At 39.6% G+C, this 19,850-nt stretch overlaps 1 protein-coding gene across 1 annotated transcript in view; it reads right to left on the reverse strand.

Moving 5' to 3' along the window:
• Positions 1 to 14,775: 14,775 nt before the first annotated feature.
• The window catches only part of LOC310940987 (guanine nucleotide exchange factor DBS-like), a gene marked incomplete at both ends in the record, with an annotated part of 57,882 nt that continues 52,807 nt past the window's right edge, over positions 14,776 to 19,850 (reverse strand). The window contains 4 exon segments of the mRNA XM_083906058.1: positions 14,776 to 14,855; positions 14,949 to 15,052; positions 15,199 to 15,311; positions 15,591 to 15,702. Of these exon segments, the coding sequence (XP_083762184.1) occupies positions 14,776 to 14,855; positions 14,949 to 15,052; positions 15,199 to 15,311; positions 15,591 to 15,702 (409 nt within the window).

Consider the following 19,850-nt stretch of genomic DNA (forward strand, 5'->3'; position numbering starts at 1 on the left):
GTTAACCAGTTAACTTATTATGTAACTATTACCAATCATAGCCAAAGTAATAATGATTGTACTTGTAGATAGTTGTTACATGAATCATTGTACAAAATTTGAAGGCAATATCTCCATCAGTCTGGAAGATAAAGCCGAAAATGTGTTTCTATATCATTAATTAATTAATTAATTAATTAATTAATTAACTAATTAATAATAATGGTAGACAGCTCAAAATCAATAGGGATCATCTACAGGGGATATGTGACCCATAAAAAAAATAAGAAAATATAATCTCAAACGCCTTTCCAGTTATCGCGTTAACGGCTAAAATCTGCGGACGGCGATGCGGACGCGCAAGACCGATTCCATAATATCCGCGAAAAAACTCAGCACAATAGTTAAAATAATCAAGTTTTTTATTTTTTGGCACATAAAAAGTACATGTGCCACTACTTTTTTCTCTTGGACCAAACCTCATTTTCTCAACCTTTCTTTGCCTCTTCTTGGGAAAGAGGGACAATTGTGTCCAGCCATGGCAAAAGGGTTCACATGTCTACTTTGGGACATTTGGAGTTATTTACAGATTCCGAAAGTGATTTCTAAGCTTTCCAACAATGTCAAACACATGTCCATCTGATCATTTTTGAAGAAGATGTGGCCATTTGAATGTAGGCACTCCTCAAACTGCTTTAGGGAGAAATTCAGCTTGAAAGATTTCGACCTTCTTGAGGAGCCAGGCCAATAGCTGCTCATTTGCATCACATTAACATGGTCACAACCACGGAATTAACTTTATTGATCCCCAGAGGGAAATTCTTCAGTTACAAAAAGCACTTGAATAAAAATGAGAAACAAGAAAGGTGAAAGATAGATACATACTTCAAATATCAAATAAAATATATCTAAGTGTGTGAAGGAGAGTTCAATATTTTCCAGACCATGGACTATATTATCATCTTCAATACCAGTTCCTCCCCCACAATGTGACTGTACCCACTCTGTCCATCACAGTTGATATGCGGGCTAAATGGTGACATCACAAGCGCACCCTCTTCTGCTTACTCTTCTGTGCTGTAACCTTTGGTGCTGGGCATGTGAAGTCCGTTGCCTCATCAGACCAGAAAGGCCTGATTTTTTCAAAAAGATACGTCTGCCTGTCCATGGTCAGTCCAGGTGGGGCCAGGACGGGAAGACTGTCAACAGGGGGCAGAACTCCTGCGTTGCGCAGTAGCTGAAACTCGATAGGCTCTGCATCACTGTGAGTTTGAGCAAGCACCACACCTGGTCTGTTGGCATCAAAGCTGTGACAGAATAGAAGCACACAACAGGACATTTAAAACATGGCACAACATGGAACACTATTATGTCCATTCATGATTTTTTTATTCATAAAATGCAGAATTTTGAATATATATACCTAAAGTGCTGATAACTCTTGATCTGTGGGAGCTTTCGAAAGTAGGGACTCAGATGTGTCTGCCAGTCGATGGTCTTTACTATCACTCTGCCATCTGCCGTTCCAACAAGCTGCGGAATATTGAGGCGACTTTCAGGAGAGCTGTGTTCCACTACCTGTTGACAGCAAGAACCACAATGAAAATAATTGTTTTACTTTTCCCCCCAAAAAATGACATTTTACACATTACATATTGCAGTCTATATAAGCATTTGGCTATTGTATAGAAATCAATTTATACACATACCAAGAGCCTTAGCCGACCTCATGTATAGACGCCACACTGAGGCCTGCCATGCCAATCCTTATGCCCAGGATTCTGAAAAAAAAAAAAATACTTATTTCAGATCATGGTTCATGTTAACAGGCACTTTATCACTGAATCAGTATAGATTGATCAGTAGTATTGCTTGAATTATGTGTGAATGCCACACCTTTATGTGCATGAATTGCACGTGTAATTAACACATTCATCACACATGTCTGTTAATCACATGTGTGATTCATGCATGCAAAGGTGTGGCATTCACACATCATTCAATGCAATGTTAGGTTTCGAACACGGGAGTTTCGTCTCAAAGCATTTGAATTATCAAACTGAACCTGCGGGTGTACAAAATCTCAAAGAGGGCCGTGACATGCTCCCCTTATGACTTATAATACGCTCATCTGACCGAACAAAAGTTTCGATGTGCGCATCATTCTCATTGTAATAATTCAGTACCGGGCTAGCGAGCTAAGCAAGCATAGCTAATAACAATGTAGCCAAACGGCGTTATGAAACGCACAGTGGATTATTAAAAGACAGCGTCCCTATGTGCGTCTGTATGTGACTTTGAATGAACACTTACATAACATAGATTAACAACGTTAAGGAAAACTCACCCCATAAGAAACTGAAAGGTATTCCGGCAGACTTCAGTGCCTCCGATCAGATAAGAGGTCCGGGCGTGCTTCCTTTTCGTCGCATTTTTACGTCTGTTCGCCTCCAAATGTTCAATTAGATAGGAGATAGCGCGGTGCTGGCGTCATGTCATCATCTCAGACAACTACCGTGTGTGTCCTGCTCTCTTTCAGCCGCGGAATAATCCATCTGTTTGTTGTTTTTGTGACGATGAAGTCTGCTAACACGTTAGCATAAAGATCGCTAGCTTAAAATGCTAACAGTCCACACAGCCGTCTCTGTGCTTCTCTGTCCCTGTCCGTGAAGAAGCTGCTCAGCCACAGCTGACTTATTGCATGACTCCTGTTCTCTTTGCCTTCCTTTGCCAAACAAAGCTTTGATGATGACTGCTTTGATGATAATCACGCTTTAATTTCGCACACACACACACACACACACTGCACACATACGCTGGAAAGTTCCAGAATCTCTCTCCCCTCCCCTCCTCGCTCTCTTTGAGTGAGAGCTGCATATTAATTAGCCATGTGTATTCTCCGTGATCGTCAGCTGATTGGCTGAAAAAGCAACAAAGGCTGTGGAATGTGAGATCGCCACACCCAAACTAGGAGGATTCACAGCGATCAAACAACTTTAATTCAAACACAAAGTTTATGGTTTTAAGACCCACAATACTGTGATTTGAAGCAGGTAGTGGCTTCTTCAAAACTTCAACTTGTGTAATTTTGAAAAAAACGGAAATCCCTAATTTTGAAAAAAAACAACGTTTTCCTGTTTTTCACGTTTTGCGCTCGTCCAACTTGTTCCCGCTTGGTCCGTGGCGGGTCACAAATGTCTAGGCTAAACCTATTTTTTGTACTTTCGTTATATCAGATTCATACAAAGAGCTTGTGCCGAAGAAGAATTTATTCCTTCTTGGTAAGGATATTTGGGCCGAGGAGGAAAGCAGGCATGAAAAAGAAATTGTGTGAGACCGACGTAGTGAAGCCTAAAACGACCAGGATTAAAGAGGCAGCCAGGGAGCAGGTGTTAGAAAACCCTAAGGCTTCCCTGTCTCAGAAGAGGGCTCTGGATCACCTACAGGATCACCTCTCCAGTATTCATGGGGTAAGGCCTACTTCTTTCTTGAGCAGGGGGCTACAAAGTTTACAACAGCAAAAAAAACAGTGGTGTCCCTCATAGACTTCACTAAGAGGTCTTCTGTGAATCACCTATTTTGCATGTTTCTTTGTGTTAATTATTTAGGAGTTCGCCCATTTTACTTTGCTTTACTCTACTTCAATTTTAGTTAATGCCAACATCAACTGCTGTGTTGTTTATATATTTTTTCTAATTAAATATTGTAGTTTCTAGTACAACTCAAATGTCAGGATATAACTAATTTTTTTTAAATGTATTTTCCTGCTCTTACCATATAAATGTTTTTCTTCAGGGAAAGCGAGCAAAGATCAACAAGGCAGCAAGACGTGTGCTTTCACCCCTGGCATCCAGTTCAAGTACTGATGACGCAACATGTATAGGGAGTCTACAACGGCATGACATTGTAAGTCATACTTCTTTCCCACGGCGACGCCCACTGGTGGCCACCCCCTCCGGGGGGACGGGAGCTGACCTGACCCTGCCGCGCCGGTGGTGCCAGTGGGGAGCTGTGTTTGTCTCCTATATGATATATTTAACTGAAATTTCTCATTCAAACAACCAATGATTTATAAAGGAAAATCATGAACATTTACAGGGGTGCCCAAACTTTTGCATACCACTGTATCTCATTTACTTTTATTTAATATATTCAACAGTACAAAGTAGTGTGGATTGTCCATTAAACATACTGTATTTCCTTTGAGAAATAAAGTATAGAAGTCAAAACCATGCGCATGCACACGTGTGTCTAAAAATAGTGTCACTAATAACAGATAAGGGCTTATAATAATAGAAAAACATTATTTATATAGTACCTTTAGAATAACATTTATGATAATTACAATCATAAATCTTAATCGACTTCCAAAGTGTGAACAGGATTGGATCACAGCTGTCAGATTGCCATTCACAGATCAGCCAGTCAGCATGATCGCTGGACAAACTACAGTGTTTGTTGGGATCCAGAAAAACAAGCATAAAATATCCACAATCTCTAGCATCCAAAATGAGCAACATTATATCTGCTGCTATTCCCTCCCACGATTCCTCACATCAGGTTCTGTAAATATGTAATGTGGACAGTGAAATTGAAATGGTATGTTTTAATTGAGGAACATATGTATTAATTACTTGACAGTTATATATTATATATATATATGTAAATATACAGTATGTGTGTGTAAAATTGAATCTTTGTATGATGTTATAATGTTCGTCTGTTCATTCCTAGGGAGAGATAATCTGTCCAATGCATCCTCTCTTTCTCTCCCATGCAGCACACCTTGGCAGGCAGCACAGTGACTGTTTCAAAGAGGGCCTTCCTGTGGCTGAATAGATATCGCATGACCATTTTTGCCCAGGAGCTGGCTGTCCTGGTATTCACAAAAAACCCAGCTTGATGTTGACAAAGTGCAGGCTATTAGAGGTATGTAATTGTTTTGATACATGTAGTGTATTTTAAAGCTTCTGTGATTTTAATAGCAGCTACATCATATGGAAACTGACCACCAGTAATTACATAATACATAAATGCGTCCTATTTGCTGGTATTGGTATAAAATACTGATAAAATGTCTCAGAGTTTCCAGAGGGGTATTCCAGAAAGCAGGTTATGTGAAAACGTGAGTGAACCCTGAGATGACGGAAAACTCATGTGTCCTTCACCATTGTAACTGACTCTGGGAACCTAACCTGCTCACTGGCAGGTTTACTTGAAGAAACCCTGAGTCTGACAGAGCTGTCTGACAGGGCCTGTCCTTTTCTCAACAGCATCATGTTGAAGCAGAAATAATTCACATAGTTTTACAACAGAGGGATTATTTAGATTCGTTTAGATAAGCTCTCATTCCCTGAGCCGAACAGTACTGCTCATCAGTCCGTAATTTATCTGAACAATATTCTCAGTCTGGCTGCACTTCGAATATCAATATCAGTTCAGGGTTAGGATTCAAATTTGTCGACCCTCCTTTCTGGAATATCACTTGTGTACTGATGTACTGTTCAAAATACTATGAATATGCTGTGTGACTTATATTGTCTCTTGTCTATTTGGTCAACATATGCTGTTCTTCTGGAGTTATCACAGACAAGTGTCTCTGATGTGCGTGCGGCCATCAGACGAAAGTGTAACAATGAGCAGTTCAGCCATAAAAAAAGAACATAATGTTTTGTGTGTGTTTCTGTATGGTGGGAGGGGTTAGGCGTGCAATAATAAGGAATGTTGTTTGACATTCTGCACTATTTCCCAGTTTTCTGTCAAATTTTGAATAATGTTTAGGTCTGCTGCCTTAAATGGACCTATTTCTACAAGGTGTACTAAAGTACCAATATTTGAAAATGTTTAAAAGCCATAATGTCAATGTTCATACATTTGTTGTGTGACTGTGAATAGAGATAGTACAAGCTTTTTTTGTATTTACAATGTACTATTTTAATTAGGATATTTTACAAATATATTAAAGTATATTTTTTCACCAGGAAGTAGTCCCACAAGTCTTTCAGCCTTTATTATACTGGTAATACATTTGCAAGTATGTGCAAGGTAGAAAGTTATAGTAAAGTATATGATAAAGTGTATTGACTATTAACTGCAAAGTAATTGGAATGAGCCAACATTATAATTAAGCATATTATTAGCACAGTAAGAATATATTAAAAGTATACAACTTATATATTTTTAAGACACTAACACATAATTTTAAAATTTACTTATAATACAAAGTACACTTTTATTTTACTACTTAAGCATGTATTAGTACATATAACGCCACATGCTTAAAGTATACAAAATATATTTACATTTTTTCCACTTAGCACATGAAAGTACACTAAATAAACTTCAAGTTGAGCTTTTCTACAATTTAATTACAATTAAAATATATTTAGTACAAAATTAGTTAACTAGTTATGACAAGTTAACTAATCATGAACACACTTGAAGTATAATGATTAGTGCGGCTTCAAGTACACAAAAATATGCAAAATTTTAGTACACTTAGCACATTTATTTTTCAACTGGGTAACCGGCAAGCGCCGTCATTGGCCGTGGTCGATGGCGACCGCAGCCTCGCTTTTGGGACACGCCTAATATGTGCCTCCCACTTTTTAAGGGACCAAAAGCTATTTAATGTACATGTTTTTGCTATTCCCTCATTATGTCATCTTCAGTTAAGCAGGTAAAAGTTCTGGAGTTGATTCGACGAGTGACATTTGCATTTGGAATCTGTTGCTGTTAACTTTCAATATGAGATCCAAGGAGTTGTCACTGTCAGTGAAGCAAGCCATCGTTAGGCTGAAAAATCAATACAAAACCATCAGAGAAATAGCAAAAACATTAGTTGTGGCCAAATAAACGAATGTACAAATATCTATGGACCTGACCGTATGTTTTTCATAAACTGCTCTTTTAAGTATCAAAATGTGTCTCTGAGAATGTTAGACATACATATTATTTGTTATTGTTATTTGAGTTGTGAACAGAAGCCTTTCAAAGTATATTTAGAATAAAATATTCCAAATTTGCAATATTTGTGCCGAAAGATGATTTATCATAATTTAATTTTGGGAGGTGCAGGAGATGTGGTGACCTGGAGCAAAGAAAGGCGCGTGAGCATCCAGGAAGACAACGAGTTAAAGCGACAGCAAGCTAGAGTGCGACTTTACCAACTGAGGTGGAAAAACGATCTGATGCTGGTGAACGGGGACGGCTCCGCTTATGAGTCTTCCTGATTGCAGATCAGCAGCAGGTGAGGAGGAGCCGTGCAGGTGTAGACGATCACCAGCGTCTTCAGAGAAAGTAGGTCAGCCACGCCCCCTGCAGAGAGAGAGAGGAGGAAGAGCACAGCAGCAGCAGCAGCAGCAGCAAAACAAAAACAACTAAACATAATAAAAAGTGCTGAAGGTGCAGGTGAGGTCGTGACAAAAGCACTTCATATCATTACTGTCCTTATACCACTATTGAATTAACTAATCTGAGACCTGACACGAAATATGTAAATACATTATTAGTAATAACAATAATAATAGATAATTGGATATTTCAGGTTTATTTTTTAGCAAGAGCTTGTGTTAGTAAGATATAAGAAACATTTGAATAGCCTGAGTTTTAATGTAATACAATGATTAGTATTTGTTTGAATTATTTGTTTGGGATGGAGTTGCTAAATATTTCAAAAGATATGTCAAAGGAACATGCACTCTGTGTCATGTTTAATAGATCTTAATCTACAAATCTAATCTCCCATTGTCCTTTCTCCATTTTGCATATCTATATTCCCATGAGTCATATTTGTCCATACCTTACCTGACATGACATTTAGTCACTAAACCTAGGTTCCTTGTCAGTAAGAACTCTGGCTGAAACAATTGAAAGATGAAGTCACTTTGTTGATAATGGTAAACGTGAAGGATTGTTAGGGATTGTTAATACATGCCACTTGGTCCTGCTAATTCTATTGTGTTTGAGTAGAAACTGTAACACAGAGATTATTTTTTCCTTCATTCAGGTTTCAGGTTACCATGGGTAAATTAACCATCCAAAGTAGTTTAGCTATTTAAGTTTTTAGTACATATATGTTTTATTTTTGTTATTTTTTTATGTATATAATGCATCTGTTTTACCTTTATTTAATCCCTTGCAATGTAAAGGAAGTGACATTTACACATTTTCACTCACAATTTCAACTCATTATCAGAGCTACAACTACGTTTTTGGAGATGTTAAATAACTTTTTGGATCGTAAATGTGATGGTTTCGGTGGAGGAATTAATGTGCATTTCCGCACTACTTACGCATTCATGCTTTTCTCGTTGGTTTATTATCGCAGCTGTGTTTCATTTCTTTTTGATTCGGTCTTTCACTTCCTCGTACGCCTCCATGAGGATTTCAGCCTCCGAGGACGAAAAGAACGTCGCAGTTGTCATGGTGAATCTGAGAATCTGCGATCGACAGCGAGGTCTATCTGAGGAAGCTGTGTACACTTATCCAGGATTGGTTTCACCTGGTTAAATGAATCCGTGTCCGATCATCCTGGCTTGGTCTTTGTGTAACAAACTGAGCCTGGATACCCTTGTTTTGGATTCGTTGAACCAGGTTCAGTCAATCATCCTGGATATCTGAATCCTACTTTTGTGAAACGGGCCCCTGAAGAATGATTTAAAAAAAAAAATAGTAATAAATAGTAATCTCTCAGCTGGAAGCATCACGAGACAGAGAAGAGATACTCCACTGATGGATTCCATGAGCAGGGACCCTCCGCTTCACCTCCACCTTGAGATCTGACCATTTCTTTATAATCTGTGTGTGTGTGTGTGTGTGTGTGTGTGGGTGTGTGTGTGTGTGTGTGTGTGTGTGTGTGTGTGTGTGAGTGTGTGTGTGTGTGTGCGTGCGTGTGTGTTGCGTGTTAAAGACAGGGAGTGCACTTGCCCATTTGAAGACGAATTCCATGCACCGTTCCTTCTTTACAAAGTTGTTGATGACAGAGTTATAAAAGTCTCCTGACTTGGCCTTCAGTTTACAGAGTCTACAGAGTTTACAGTTGCTCTGTCCTTTTTCTTATACCACTCCTTTTGAAAAGTACGTATCGTTTTCAGTCCCTTCCTTTGGAGAAGGTGCGGTAGCTCAGGCGTGGGTCTTCTGTTGTTATGTAATGTTTAAGCCTCTCTTGTAGAGCCATCATTACACCTCCCGCTAAATAGCAGGACGCAAAACAGTGAGAGGGCGTGACGGTGTGTTGACAATTCACGAAAGCAATGCGGACGTAAATGCAGCACAAACAGTACAATTACGTCAATAGGCAGCGCAACATTGTGCTTTTTGACGTACATTTTAAAGCGGAACTAGACCAGAAGTTCCTATTAACGGTATTTTTTTGGTGTGTATCTGCGTCATTACCTTGTTTATGAAGCCCTGACGGTTCGAAACAAACAGTTCAGCCACTGCTGAGAACGCTGTGTTTTATTGTAATCTCTGAGCTCAATGAGATCACTGAAAATCCCGTAATAGTTACGTAAGCAGCGGTTCTCCTGAACAACCGATCGTCCTGCTCCGGGCACTAGTCCAGGCACATCCGGTTGCGTACATTGAACCACAGAAGAAGAATAACGTCCGTTGTGGAGGTGTTTCACGAGCGACAGTGTCTTCTGACTCTGGGTCTGACTCCGGTTTAAAGTCATAAAAGGGACTGCGGCGGGGAGTCGTGACGAAGCTATTTTTAAACACTGTTAAAACAATGTTTTGATAATGAGGAGCAGTGCATCCAGCGTTCCAGAGGGGGGCGCTGCGCTTCTGAGAACGGATGTGCTGGATAGTACTGGCCAATCACAAGACTCTGTCTTCTGCGGGTGAAAGTTCACTCTGAAATCTCGCAGCAGAAAAACAGCGGCAGAAAAGAGGATTTCTATCGGCTCGTTTATAGCAACTAGGAGGTTTTTGACCATAAAAACAAGTTAATATATGTAAGTAGACCTTCATAACTAACATTTATGTGCAACAGGACCACTCTATGTGAGCTTTAACTACAGGGGAAACTGAGTGCGCATGCGCAAACAGTCCCATTCATGGCGATGAGACAGAAAGGCAGAGAAGGTCTGTGCATTTGCTCTGTAATAGAAGGCTTGTGCAGCCACTGCCTGACCAGAAAACAGTTGTTGAGTCGCTTTTATTAGACTCTGAAAATCACCAAATGCGGACACATTCAGTTATCTGAAATTAAAAAATACAAAATTAAATACGATGAGTCAGTGAATGACAGCGCAAACAAATCACATCCTCCAGGAGTGAGAGCAGCAGACAGTTCTTCTTACTAGTCCCTCACACCGCTTGGCGCACATTGGCTGACGTCGTTTGCCGAAGATTCCTGAGTAAGTGACGGCGTTTGTGTACGACTTCACGAGTGATTCACAGAACGTGGTAGTTCCACTCCCGGCTGCCACGCTCGCTGCTGAGCTCAACTGAACTAAGAAAGGAACGAATCAGTTCATGAAGTGATCCCAATCAGTTCGTCATTCAAACGAATCGTTCATGACAGACACAACACTAGTTGACACCGTCCAGAATCGATCCTACAACGTACCTGACACAAGTCCACCACTCAGCTACCGCTGTTATTCTTCTAATGGACGTCAGAAGAAGACAATGACGATAGATTAGAAGGAGATTAAAAGACGCAAAAGAAGATGTATGCTGTGTCCGTGCTCTCTGATTTTGTAAACGGTTTGTAAACAATTCTGCATCCGTTTTTTAAATTCCTCTCAGCTTTCGAATAGAGGAAACGTCGAATAGAGAAAACCATGTCAGACTTTATTAAATTTGCTTTTCATTTTATAATTAAGAATTACATATTTACAAATATACAAAGATATGTCTCATTATAATGTATTCATATCAACACCATATTCAGTAGATATGCAATCAGAAATAAGGGCAGTGGTTGTGCTGCAATATGCTGCATAAAAAAAGAAAAAATATATATAACCCCACTGATCTCTCCACTGCTGTCCACACACAAATACAAATAATGCATTAACTTTATTGTGTGATCACAAAGTACAACACTGACAAGTTTAGTGCCTGTGTCAGCTTTCATAAGAAGGCAGAAAAACTCTTGTAATATACAACAGTGCCTAGTAAAAAAAATACCTGCCCGATTCAGAGCTTTGATGTGAACTCATGCCAAGAGAAGCAATGCTTTACAAAGACATGAACCTCACGATGATTGAGGAAAACAATGTGAAGTAAAGGAAGGATACTTCAACAAATTTAACATTCACGACTTTCATGAAGACATAAAGTCAGCCACAGTGTATTACCTCACAGTTTGACACTTTTTTTTTTCTCAAGTGGACATGCATTTCAAAATAACAAAAACAATTATGAGCACCAACAAAACCACAATCGTGTTTAGCATGGCTTTGACAAATACAGCAGCCTTAGTGGTGGGTGGGTGTAGCTGCTTTTGGTGCAACATGAACGTGCTTCAGTGATTAAAAACAAGGATGTAATTAAGTTTTCAGAACAGCACAAATTATGTGATGAAAGGAGTGCTATCAACCTATCGCCAATATTCTCACTTCCACAACAAGGCCCAACATGGTCAATCAGGGCCACACTGGTGTGTAATTCACACGTCACAAGTTAGAATTTTGTTTGTGACATACACCTTGCACCAAGCTACATAAAAATGCAAGAATGCATACACGGACAGAGGTTTAGTCGACATCTGCAGGTATGCAGTCACACAGGGGCCCGTTTCACAAAGCAGGTTTAGTGAAAACTCTGAGTCTGTTAACCCTGAAATGAGGGAAACTGAGTTTTCCGTTTCACAAAGGGAGGTAAGAGAAAAACCAGAGAAAGAGGAGTAACTCTAGCCTGGTTTTAACTTAAGCTCTCGGTCAGTTACCATGGTAACATGCTCTTGGAACCTAACCTGGTCGGGACCAGGTTGTTCTCAACAAACCTTGAGTTTCTCTCTGTCTCCGCCCTCTTTCAGCCACACACCTCATTTTTTTCCTCATTCGTTCAGTCAGCAGGCGAGTTTTGAAGTATGTTCTGCGTCTACATTAGAAGTTATATTAGGTGGCGACTATTTTCACTACAATGTCCTGTTCTTTTGACAGTGATCCCGTGGATGAAGGTGCAGCATTACTGCGCAGAGAATTAAATATTTGTCGGGAGATGATTATCAGACCACGCATAAATGTTCTTACATTTCCAGACACTTATGTTTTTGAGCGGTACCATTTCACGTCACAGTTCATCATTTAAATACACAACCTAATCCGTCCTTACATTTCCAACATTACCAACTAAAGTCATGCTCTCACATCCCAGCAGAAACTGTGTTGCGCTGAAATGAAATAAATTAATAGGCTACCACTCGAGCAGTTTCCCCCTGTAATATTATTGTGATTGTGCAAAGGACGACATTTAAACTTCCGCATCAGCAGCAGTTTTCTCCGACGCTGTCTCCCTCTCTTTTGCTGCTGCAGCGGTGTTACACTTCCTTCTAAAAACATGCTCAAACTCACCGTATGAGCGCATTAATATTTTCAACTCCAGTGGGGTGGATAACGTCGCCCTCCACTTCCCCGTTGCCATGGTGACTCGTCGAAACAGAGCTCCATTCATGCTGTCTTTTTATACTTGTGGTGCACGCGCTTAACTCCAGGTGAAACTACTTCGAGTTGATCAAACTAACTCAAATCATCTGTTCTGAAACCGAAAACTCAGATTTTCCTATCTCAGCGTAGATCAACTCAGAGTTCAGGGTTAGACTGAGAGTTTGTTGAACCTGCTTTGTGAAACGGACCCCTGCTTGCCCACACAATGTCTTGGGCTTCCTGAGAAATAAATCCAAAGTAGTTCAGAGACAAGTCACACAAAGAAAGAGAGAGAGAAGTTGTTTCAAGCTGCTGCTCACTTTTGAGCTGATTTGCAAGTGTAGCAGGAAAAGTGCAAAACATTGTTACCACCCGGTGGTGCTGTTAGTTCCTGTTTTTTTAATTGAATTAAATTACCACAAAAAAGAGTTAAGGGAAGCTCCCATTAAAAAAGTGTATGGATGCATTATTTAAGGGTCCAGTGTGTAAAATTTGGGCAACTTTTTTTTAATTTGGCAAAGATTGAAGGCAAACTAATTAAACTTATTTTTTTTTGTAAATGTACAGTCAAGTGATTGTATGAACTGTTGTTTTTCAGTATTCTAAAATGAGCCTTTTACATAAATATATGTGTATCAGAAGTAGGGGTGTCACGATTCTCCAAATCATCGATTGAATTTGATTTTTTCTCTCTTTTTTAGCACAGATGGGTCTGCCATTTTTAGATTTGTCTTGTTTAGTCTATGATCATTGGGTTTATGTCATGTCATGGATTGCTGACATGGTGCCATGACTGATATAATGTCCATAATGTGTTGGCAATGTACAACACTAAGGCCTTGTTGTCAAATTTAAATGAGTTATTAAAAATATGAATGTCAATTGGAAACTAACTGTAAAAAGAACAGAAATCACAGAGAGTCATGGAGCTCTGCGTTGCTCTGAAGGTCCAGCAATCTGTTGTTAAGGCCACTAAATTGCCACTGCTCAGACCTTCAATAACATTTTCCTTGACATTATCATACATGGAAGGCAACACCTTTGTAGTAAGATGCGACCTGCTTGGCATTTCGTGATCATGACACTCCTAATCAGGTGGCAGGTCAGCTCAATGGGGAGCTATTTAGCTGCAACATGCAACTTTGAAATATTTTACACAATGTACCATTAACAAAAAAGAACAAAAGCACATTGCTTTAACTCCACACACCTCACAATATGTAACCTTAGAATAAACCTTTTATGTGTGCTTTAGGTAAGGGCCTTGCTCTATGGAGGCCAATATCTTACCTGACCCTGTTTCTGCTTTAGTGCAGATATTTGAATAAGTTTCAATGCTACATAATAACATAGGTGGGTGTGGTATTTAAAAACTTGACAGGAGGTGGAACTAATAAAGAGGAACTTATTATTTGAATCTTCTGTCCCTGAAATGATCAATTATATTCTTGTTTTTGAATGTGAATGAGATTATAATATGGCTTTTCATAAACCTTGTTAACATCTGCAGACACAATGATGTTCTGATTTTTGGTTATAAGCCATGTGTGTCCTGTCAGATTCAGGTTCTGTGACTCCACCTGCAATTGATTCTATGTAGAGCATTGGTTCTCAAAGTGCGGCCCGGGGGCCAATGGCGGCCCGCAGGAACATTTCTGGCGGCCCGCGGTGAATTACAGTTGATAGTTTTAATCCAGGAGATACTAAGCCTGGTAAATGTTTATTGGACATTACTGGATACAGACCAATAAGTGTAAACAAAAATACTGGGTATTTACCTGGTTTCTATCTGGTGAATTTTAGTGTATTATTGGGTTATAAGCTGGTAATAAGCAGGTAGCTACAGCCCCCAATTTCTATTTACCCAGTAAATATATGGTAACAGAAATGTGTTACTTGGTATTAACCTGTAATTAGAAGGTAAGAACAATGGCCAAAATACTGGGTAATTACCCAGTAAATTATAAAGCGTTATTGTATTAATGCTTAAATTAAATTATATCAACGCTTATATTACTTATAGCTAAACTGTAGAACTGCAATCTGGTCATTAAAATGATTACAAATGGGATTTATTTCTGTTTTTTTTCCTTTGGCGGCCCTCAGTCCAATGTTGGGTTCCTAAATTGGCCCTCAGGTATCAAAACTTTGAGAACCCCTGATGTAGAGGGACAGAGCGAGGGCTGCTCTCAGGTCAGGGTTTGATGTCAGAAAAGCTGGTATAGGTCTCACTGCAGCTGGAAGATGTGCTAAGATTCCCAGAAACGCTGCAATCTAAAGGACAAACACACAAACAACAATACAGACTGGCAGTGTCGGGACTAATGCTGACAATGACTCAATAGGAAGATATGAAAAACAAGTTACCTGAGCTGCTGAGTGACTGTGTTGACTTTGACCTTGAGATGAGGCTGAGGAGGTTTGACGATGCGACCCAACCCTCCTTACTGCTGCGAAGATTCCTCACAAACCTAACACACAAACAAAGATATTAGCTATCAGTATTAGTTATATACTGTAGCTCCACTTTGAAAGCTGGGGTCAAATAGGCTGTTATCATGATATATGTTAATATGATACTTATTTTCTGGAATAAAAAAGAAAAGTAAATGTTTACCACTGCCCATCTTCTCCTTTTCTAATTAGCTGGACCACATCTTCACTCTTGACACACAGCTCCTGAGGTCCCAACTTCTCACAGTCTACTACCACAGTGTACTTTCCAAGTGCCTAACAGGAATCAAAGGTTACCCAGGTCAGTTGTTGAATCATAAACCATGTCCTGTTTATACCTTTTTAAGTAACACTTTATTTTGGTCATTCCTTGTTAGTTGTTAGTAACCAACAGGTTTTCAGTGTCATGTCAACAGATAATCAGTTGTAAGTATTCAACTGAATACATTGACATGATACTGAACACCTGTTGATTATTCGTTGATTGATCATTGATTAATCGAGAGTCAACAATGGACTGTCAAAATAAAGTGATTTCCTCATGTTCATGTTCACCAGCTTCTTTCCTCCTTCATCCTCAGAGTAAGAGTTCATGGGATCCTCACTGCTGGAGTAGCCATCATTCTCCTCTGAGGCATCGACAGAGAGAGATGCCTTGTTCCATCCTGTCATGGTTGGTGGAGTTAAAAAGAGGTGGGAGAGCGTCACAGGGAAAAAAACAAAAGAACAGAGTAAGTGACATGAGGAAGCATGACGGTAAATCTGCACACAACTCTAGATAATGAAAAAGTTAAAATGACTATCACAGGATGTTCACGGACACTAAATTGAAAATTTTTAAAATTTGTAAGGAGAAAACAGAATGTCAATCCCATATTATCACGTCGCATTCTTAATGAGGAAGCTCATAGACATATGAACCATAATTAGTACATTTTTGCACACATAGCAATTAGTGATAGTGTATTTGACCTCTGCACCTGGGGAGCAATAGGGCAATTGACCCGTCTTGGGATTTGAACTAGCGACCTTCCACTTACAAGCCCAATTCCTTCCCTTTTGACCATGTATTCCCTAGCCCCTTACCCTAACCGTAACCATTACGATAAAATGCTAGACCCTAACCCTTAAAGCAGATCTATGCAGGACTTTTACCCTAATTTAACAGCTTCAGAGTCATTGTGATGGTTGAATGGCTTGAGGAAATTTTGGGGCAGGCTCCATTCCCCTTAACCTGTTTACCCATTGACGCCGGGAAAGCATTGCCGCACTTCTACCATAGACCCCGTTAAAGCGGATACGTCGATTTTCGGGGGGGTATAAGGGTTCCTCGTGACATTGTTTTGAAATTACTTCGCGCGAACATGGAGGACTTTGACAGCGGAGAGATTTCTGAAGGCAGTGATTTTGAGGAGTTTCGTCTTCGATGACGTCATCGCTGATAACTTCGAACGCGCTGAACAAATCGACCGAGATTTATGGTTAAGACATAATTATGTTTGAAGACGACGAGAACGGCGATAATGACAGATAAATACCACTGTAATCGACAGAGTGTTTACAACCGCGCACCAAGGGTGACAGTGGATTTACCTGCAGATGCCACAGCACTGTAAGCATCATCACCGTCACATGTGAAACAGACTGTTACAGTCATTACATGCTGTTCTTGTTCTTCACACTCAATCGGGACTAAATCAAGGCACTGACACAAGTTGATATTACTTTATTTTCTTACTGTTTTTTAATTGAAAATAGTTATTCACTTTAATTTTACATTTTTGTATCTAAATAAACTAAATCTCACAGGAAAGCCACAGGTGTGAGCTCTCAAATACTTTTTGAATTGTGTTCCTATATCTGCTACAGAGGCTGAGAAATCAGTCATTTAGTCGGCATTGAAGCTCCGGTTTTAGAGACACTTTTTCCAGGCGCTTCAGGCCTTAATGGGTTAATGAAAAACCAGTCTTGCAAGACCAGTCCTCAGAATCACGAGGTCTCGCAAAGTCTTGGTTCTCACAAGAAACATGAATTGCTCCCCAACGCCACACACATGCATACCCCCAGCCAAGTACCACGATAATAAAATATCAACACAGTAAATTTATTTATGTAGTCCGAAATTGTAAGGGAGCGCCGTTGAAAAAAAGGCGCAAAAGTGACCAGATCAGACCTTACCCTAAAACCAGGTCCTAACCCCAAAAAAGCCCATTCAAGTTGAGAGGACCAGACAAAATGTCCCCACTTCCTATGGTGTATATAACCCTAACCCTCACAAAGATACACATACAAGAAAATATACACAAAAAGTCTGGTTTCCATGACTTCAGAGGACATTACATTGACTTAACATCATGTCCAGGGGTCCGTTTCACAAAGCAGGTTCAACAAACTCTGAGTCTAACCCTGTACTCTGAGTTGATCTACTCTGAGAAAGGAAACTCTGAGTTTTCGGTTTCAAAACAGCTGATTTGAGTTAGTTTGTTCAACTCGGAGTAGTTTCACCTCGAGTTAAGCGCGTGCACCACAAGTATAAAAAGACAGCATGAATGGAGCCCCGTTTCAACGAGTCACCATGACAACGGGGAAGCGGAGGGTCACGTTCTTCATTACACTGGAGTTGGAAATATTAATGCGCTCATACGGTGAGTTTGAGCATGTTTTTAGAAGAAAGTGTGGGGGAACGACGTCTGAGAACACTGCTGCTGATGAGGAAGTTTAAATGTCGTCCTTTGCACAATCACAATAATATTACAGGGGGAAACTGCTTGAGTTGTAGACAATTAATGTATTTATTTAGGTGTAATCCCGCGGGGGAGAAGCGCACTTGGCAGCAGTTTAATATGAAACATAAAAACATTGTTCAAACAGGTAAGACCTCGGTATAATCTCATGAGATTAACCTCATTTTGATCATGTTTTACATAAAGTAAATATGAAGTGGTTTGACTGTACAGTTGTTTTATCCCCAACATAATGATGTTTTCACACATAAATGACTTCTCATTATTTACATCACGTTCAAGTGCTCTGCATCTATGACGTTCTATAAAAGAAAAATTTGTTTGTTTTTTTTTTAAACCGCAGCGCAACACACAATATCTGCTGTGATGTGAGAGCGTGACTCCGGTTGTTAATGTTGAAATGTAAGGACTGATTAGGTTGTGAATGTAAATGATGAACTGTGACGTGAAACTGTACCGCTCAAAAAGAAAAGTAGCGCAGTAATGCTGCACCTTCATCCACGGGATCACTGTCAAAAGCACATGGTTGTGAAAATAGTCTCCACCTAATATAACTTGTAATGTAGACGACAGAACAGACTTCAACACTCCCCAGGACTCATTCACTCAAACACACACACACACACACATGCAACCCTGGGGGTCGCCAAATCATTTTGGAAAACCGCTCGGTATAATGTTGATTTAAAAAATAATTTTTTTTTCGATGATTTGGACCCCCAGAAAGCATCTCCCCCAGAAAGCATTCCCTATTGGACCCACAGAAGTCATCTCGTGACCCCAATTCTTGGGGACCCCAATTCTTCTTCTGGGGGGTCGCCAAATCATTTTGGAAAAAAAACCAAAAAAAACCAAAAACGTTTTTTTAATTTTTTTTTTTTAAACATTTTTTTTTTTTTTTTTTTTCCCTTCTATGATTTCTGGGAGTCGCCAAATCATTTTGGAACAATATATTTTATTATATATATTTTTTTTTATATATATATTTTTCCAAAATGATTTGGCGACCCCCAGAAAGCATCACGGGACCCCAAGGAAACAGTTCCGCTCAAAAAGAAAAGTGTCTGGAAATGTAAGAACATATATGAGGTCTGATAATCATCTCCAGACGAATATTTAATTCTCTGCGCAGTAATGCTGCACCTTCATCCACGGACATGGTAGTGAAAATAGTCTCCACCTAATATAACTTGTAATGTAAACGCAGAACAGACGCAGAACTATACTACGCTAAAACTCTGCTGACTGAATGAATGAGGAAATCAAATACCGTGTGTGTCTGAAAGAGGGCGGAGACAGAGAGAAACTCAAGGTTTGCGGAGAAAAACCTGCTCCCGACCAGGTTAGTTTCAAAGAGCATGTTACCATGGTAACTGACCGAGGGCTTAAGTTACCTCTCTCTGTGAAACAGGCTAGAGTTACTCCTCTTTCTCTGGTTTGACTTACCTCCCTTTGTGAAACGGAAAACTCAGAGTTTCCCTCATTTCAGGGTTAACAGACTCAGAGTTTTCACTAAACCTGCTTTGTGAAATGGACCCCTGGAGACTTACTCTAACCTTAAGCATAACTACTACTAGCCTAACCCTGACCTTAAACTAACCATAAACCTATCCTAATCATACAACATGTCTTCACTTAAAGTGTAGTAATTTATGTTATGGGGACATTATTTTTCTTCCCATAATGTGATTTAGGTCCCCACAAAACACCCACACCCACCCACACACACACACACACAAACAATCATCAATCAAAACATGCACACACTCAAACCAAATGCATACGAGTCAGATTGTCCATTCCACCTGTAAGATCAACAGAGATAATCACGTCAGAAAAAACTGATTTGATTGGTGCTCTTTCTTCCCAATGCTACACAACTGAACCTCACAACACCCATGGTTAGAAGAGAGAAATGTCAATTTGACCTCATAATACAGATCATTTAGTCTTAATCTGAGGCTTAAATCACATTTGAAAATATAATATCACTCTCTATTTTGATGTAAGAAAATAAGCCCCAAGACAAGTCTAAATGAGCTGGATTCCTGGATTGTGGCTCTGATGGTCT

This window comes from Microchirus variegatus, assembly GCF_963457635.1.
Source record: "Microchirus variegatus genome assembly, chromosome: 19".
NCBI lineage: Eukaryota > Metazoa > Chordata > Actinopteri > Pleuronectiformes > Soleidae > Microchirus > Microchirus variegatus.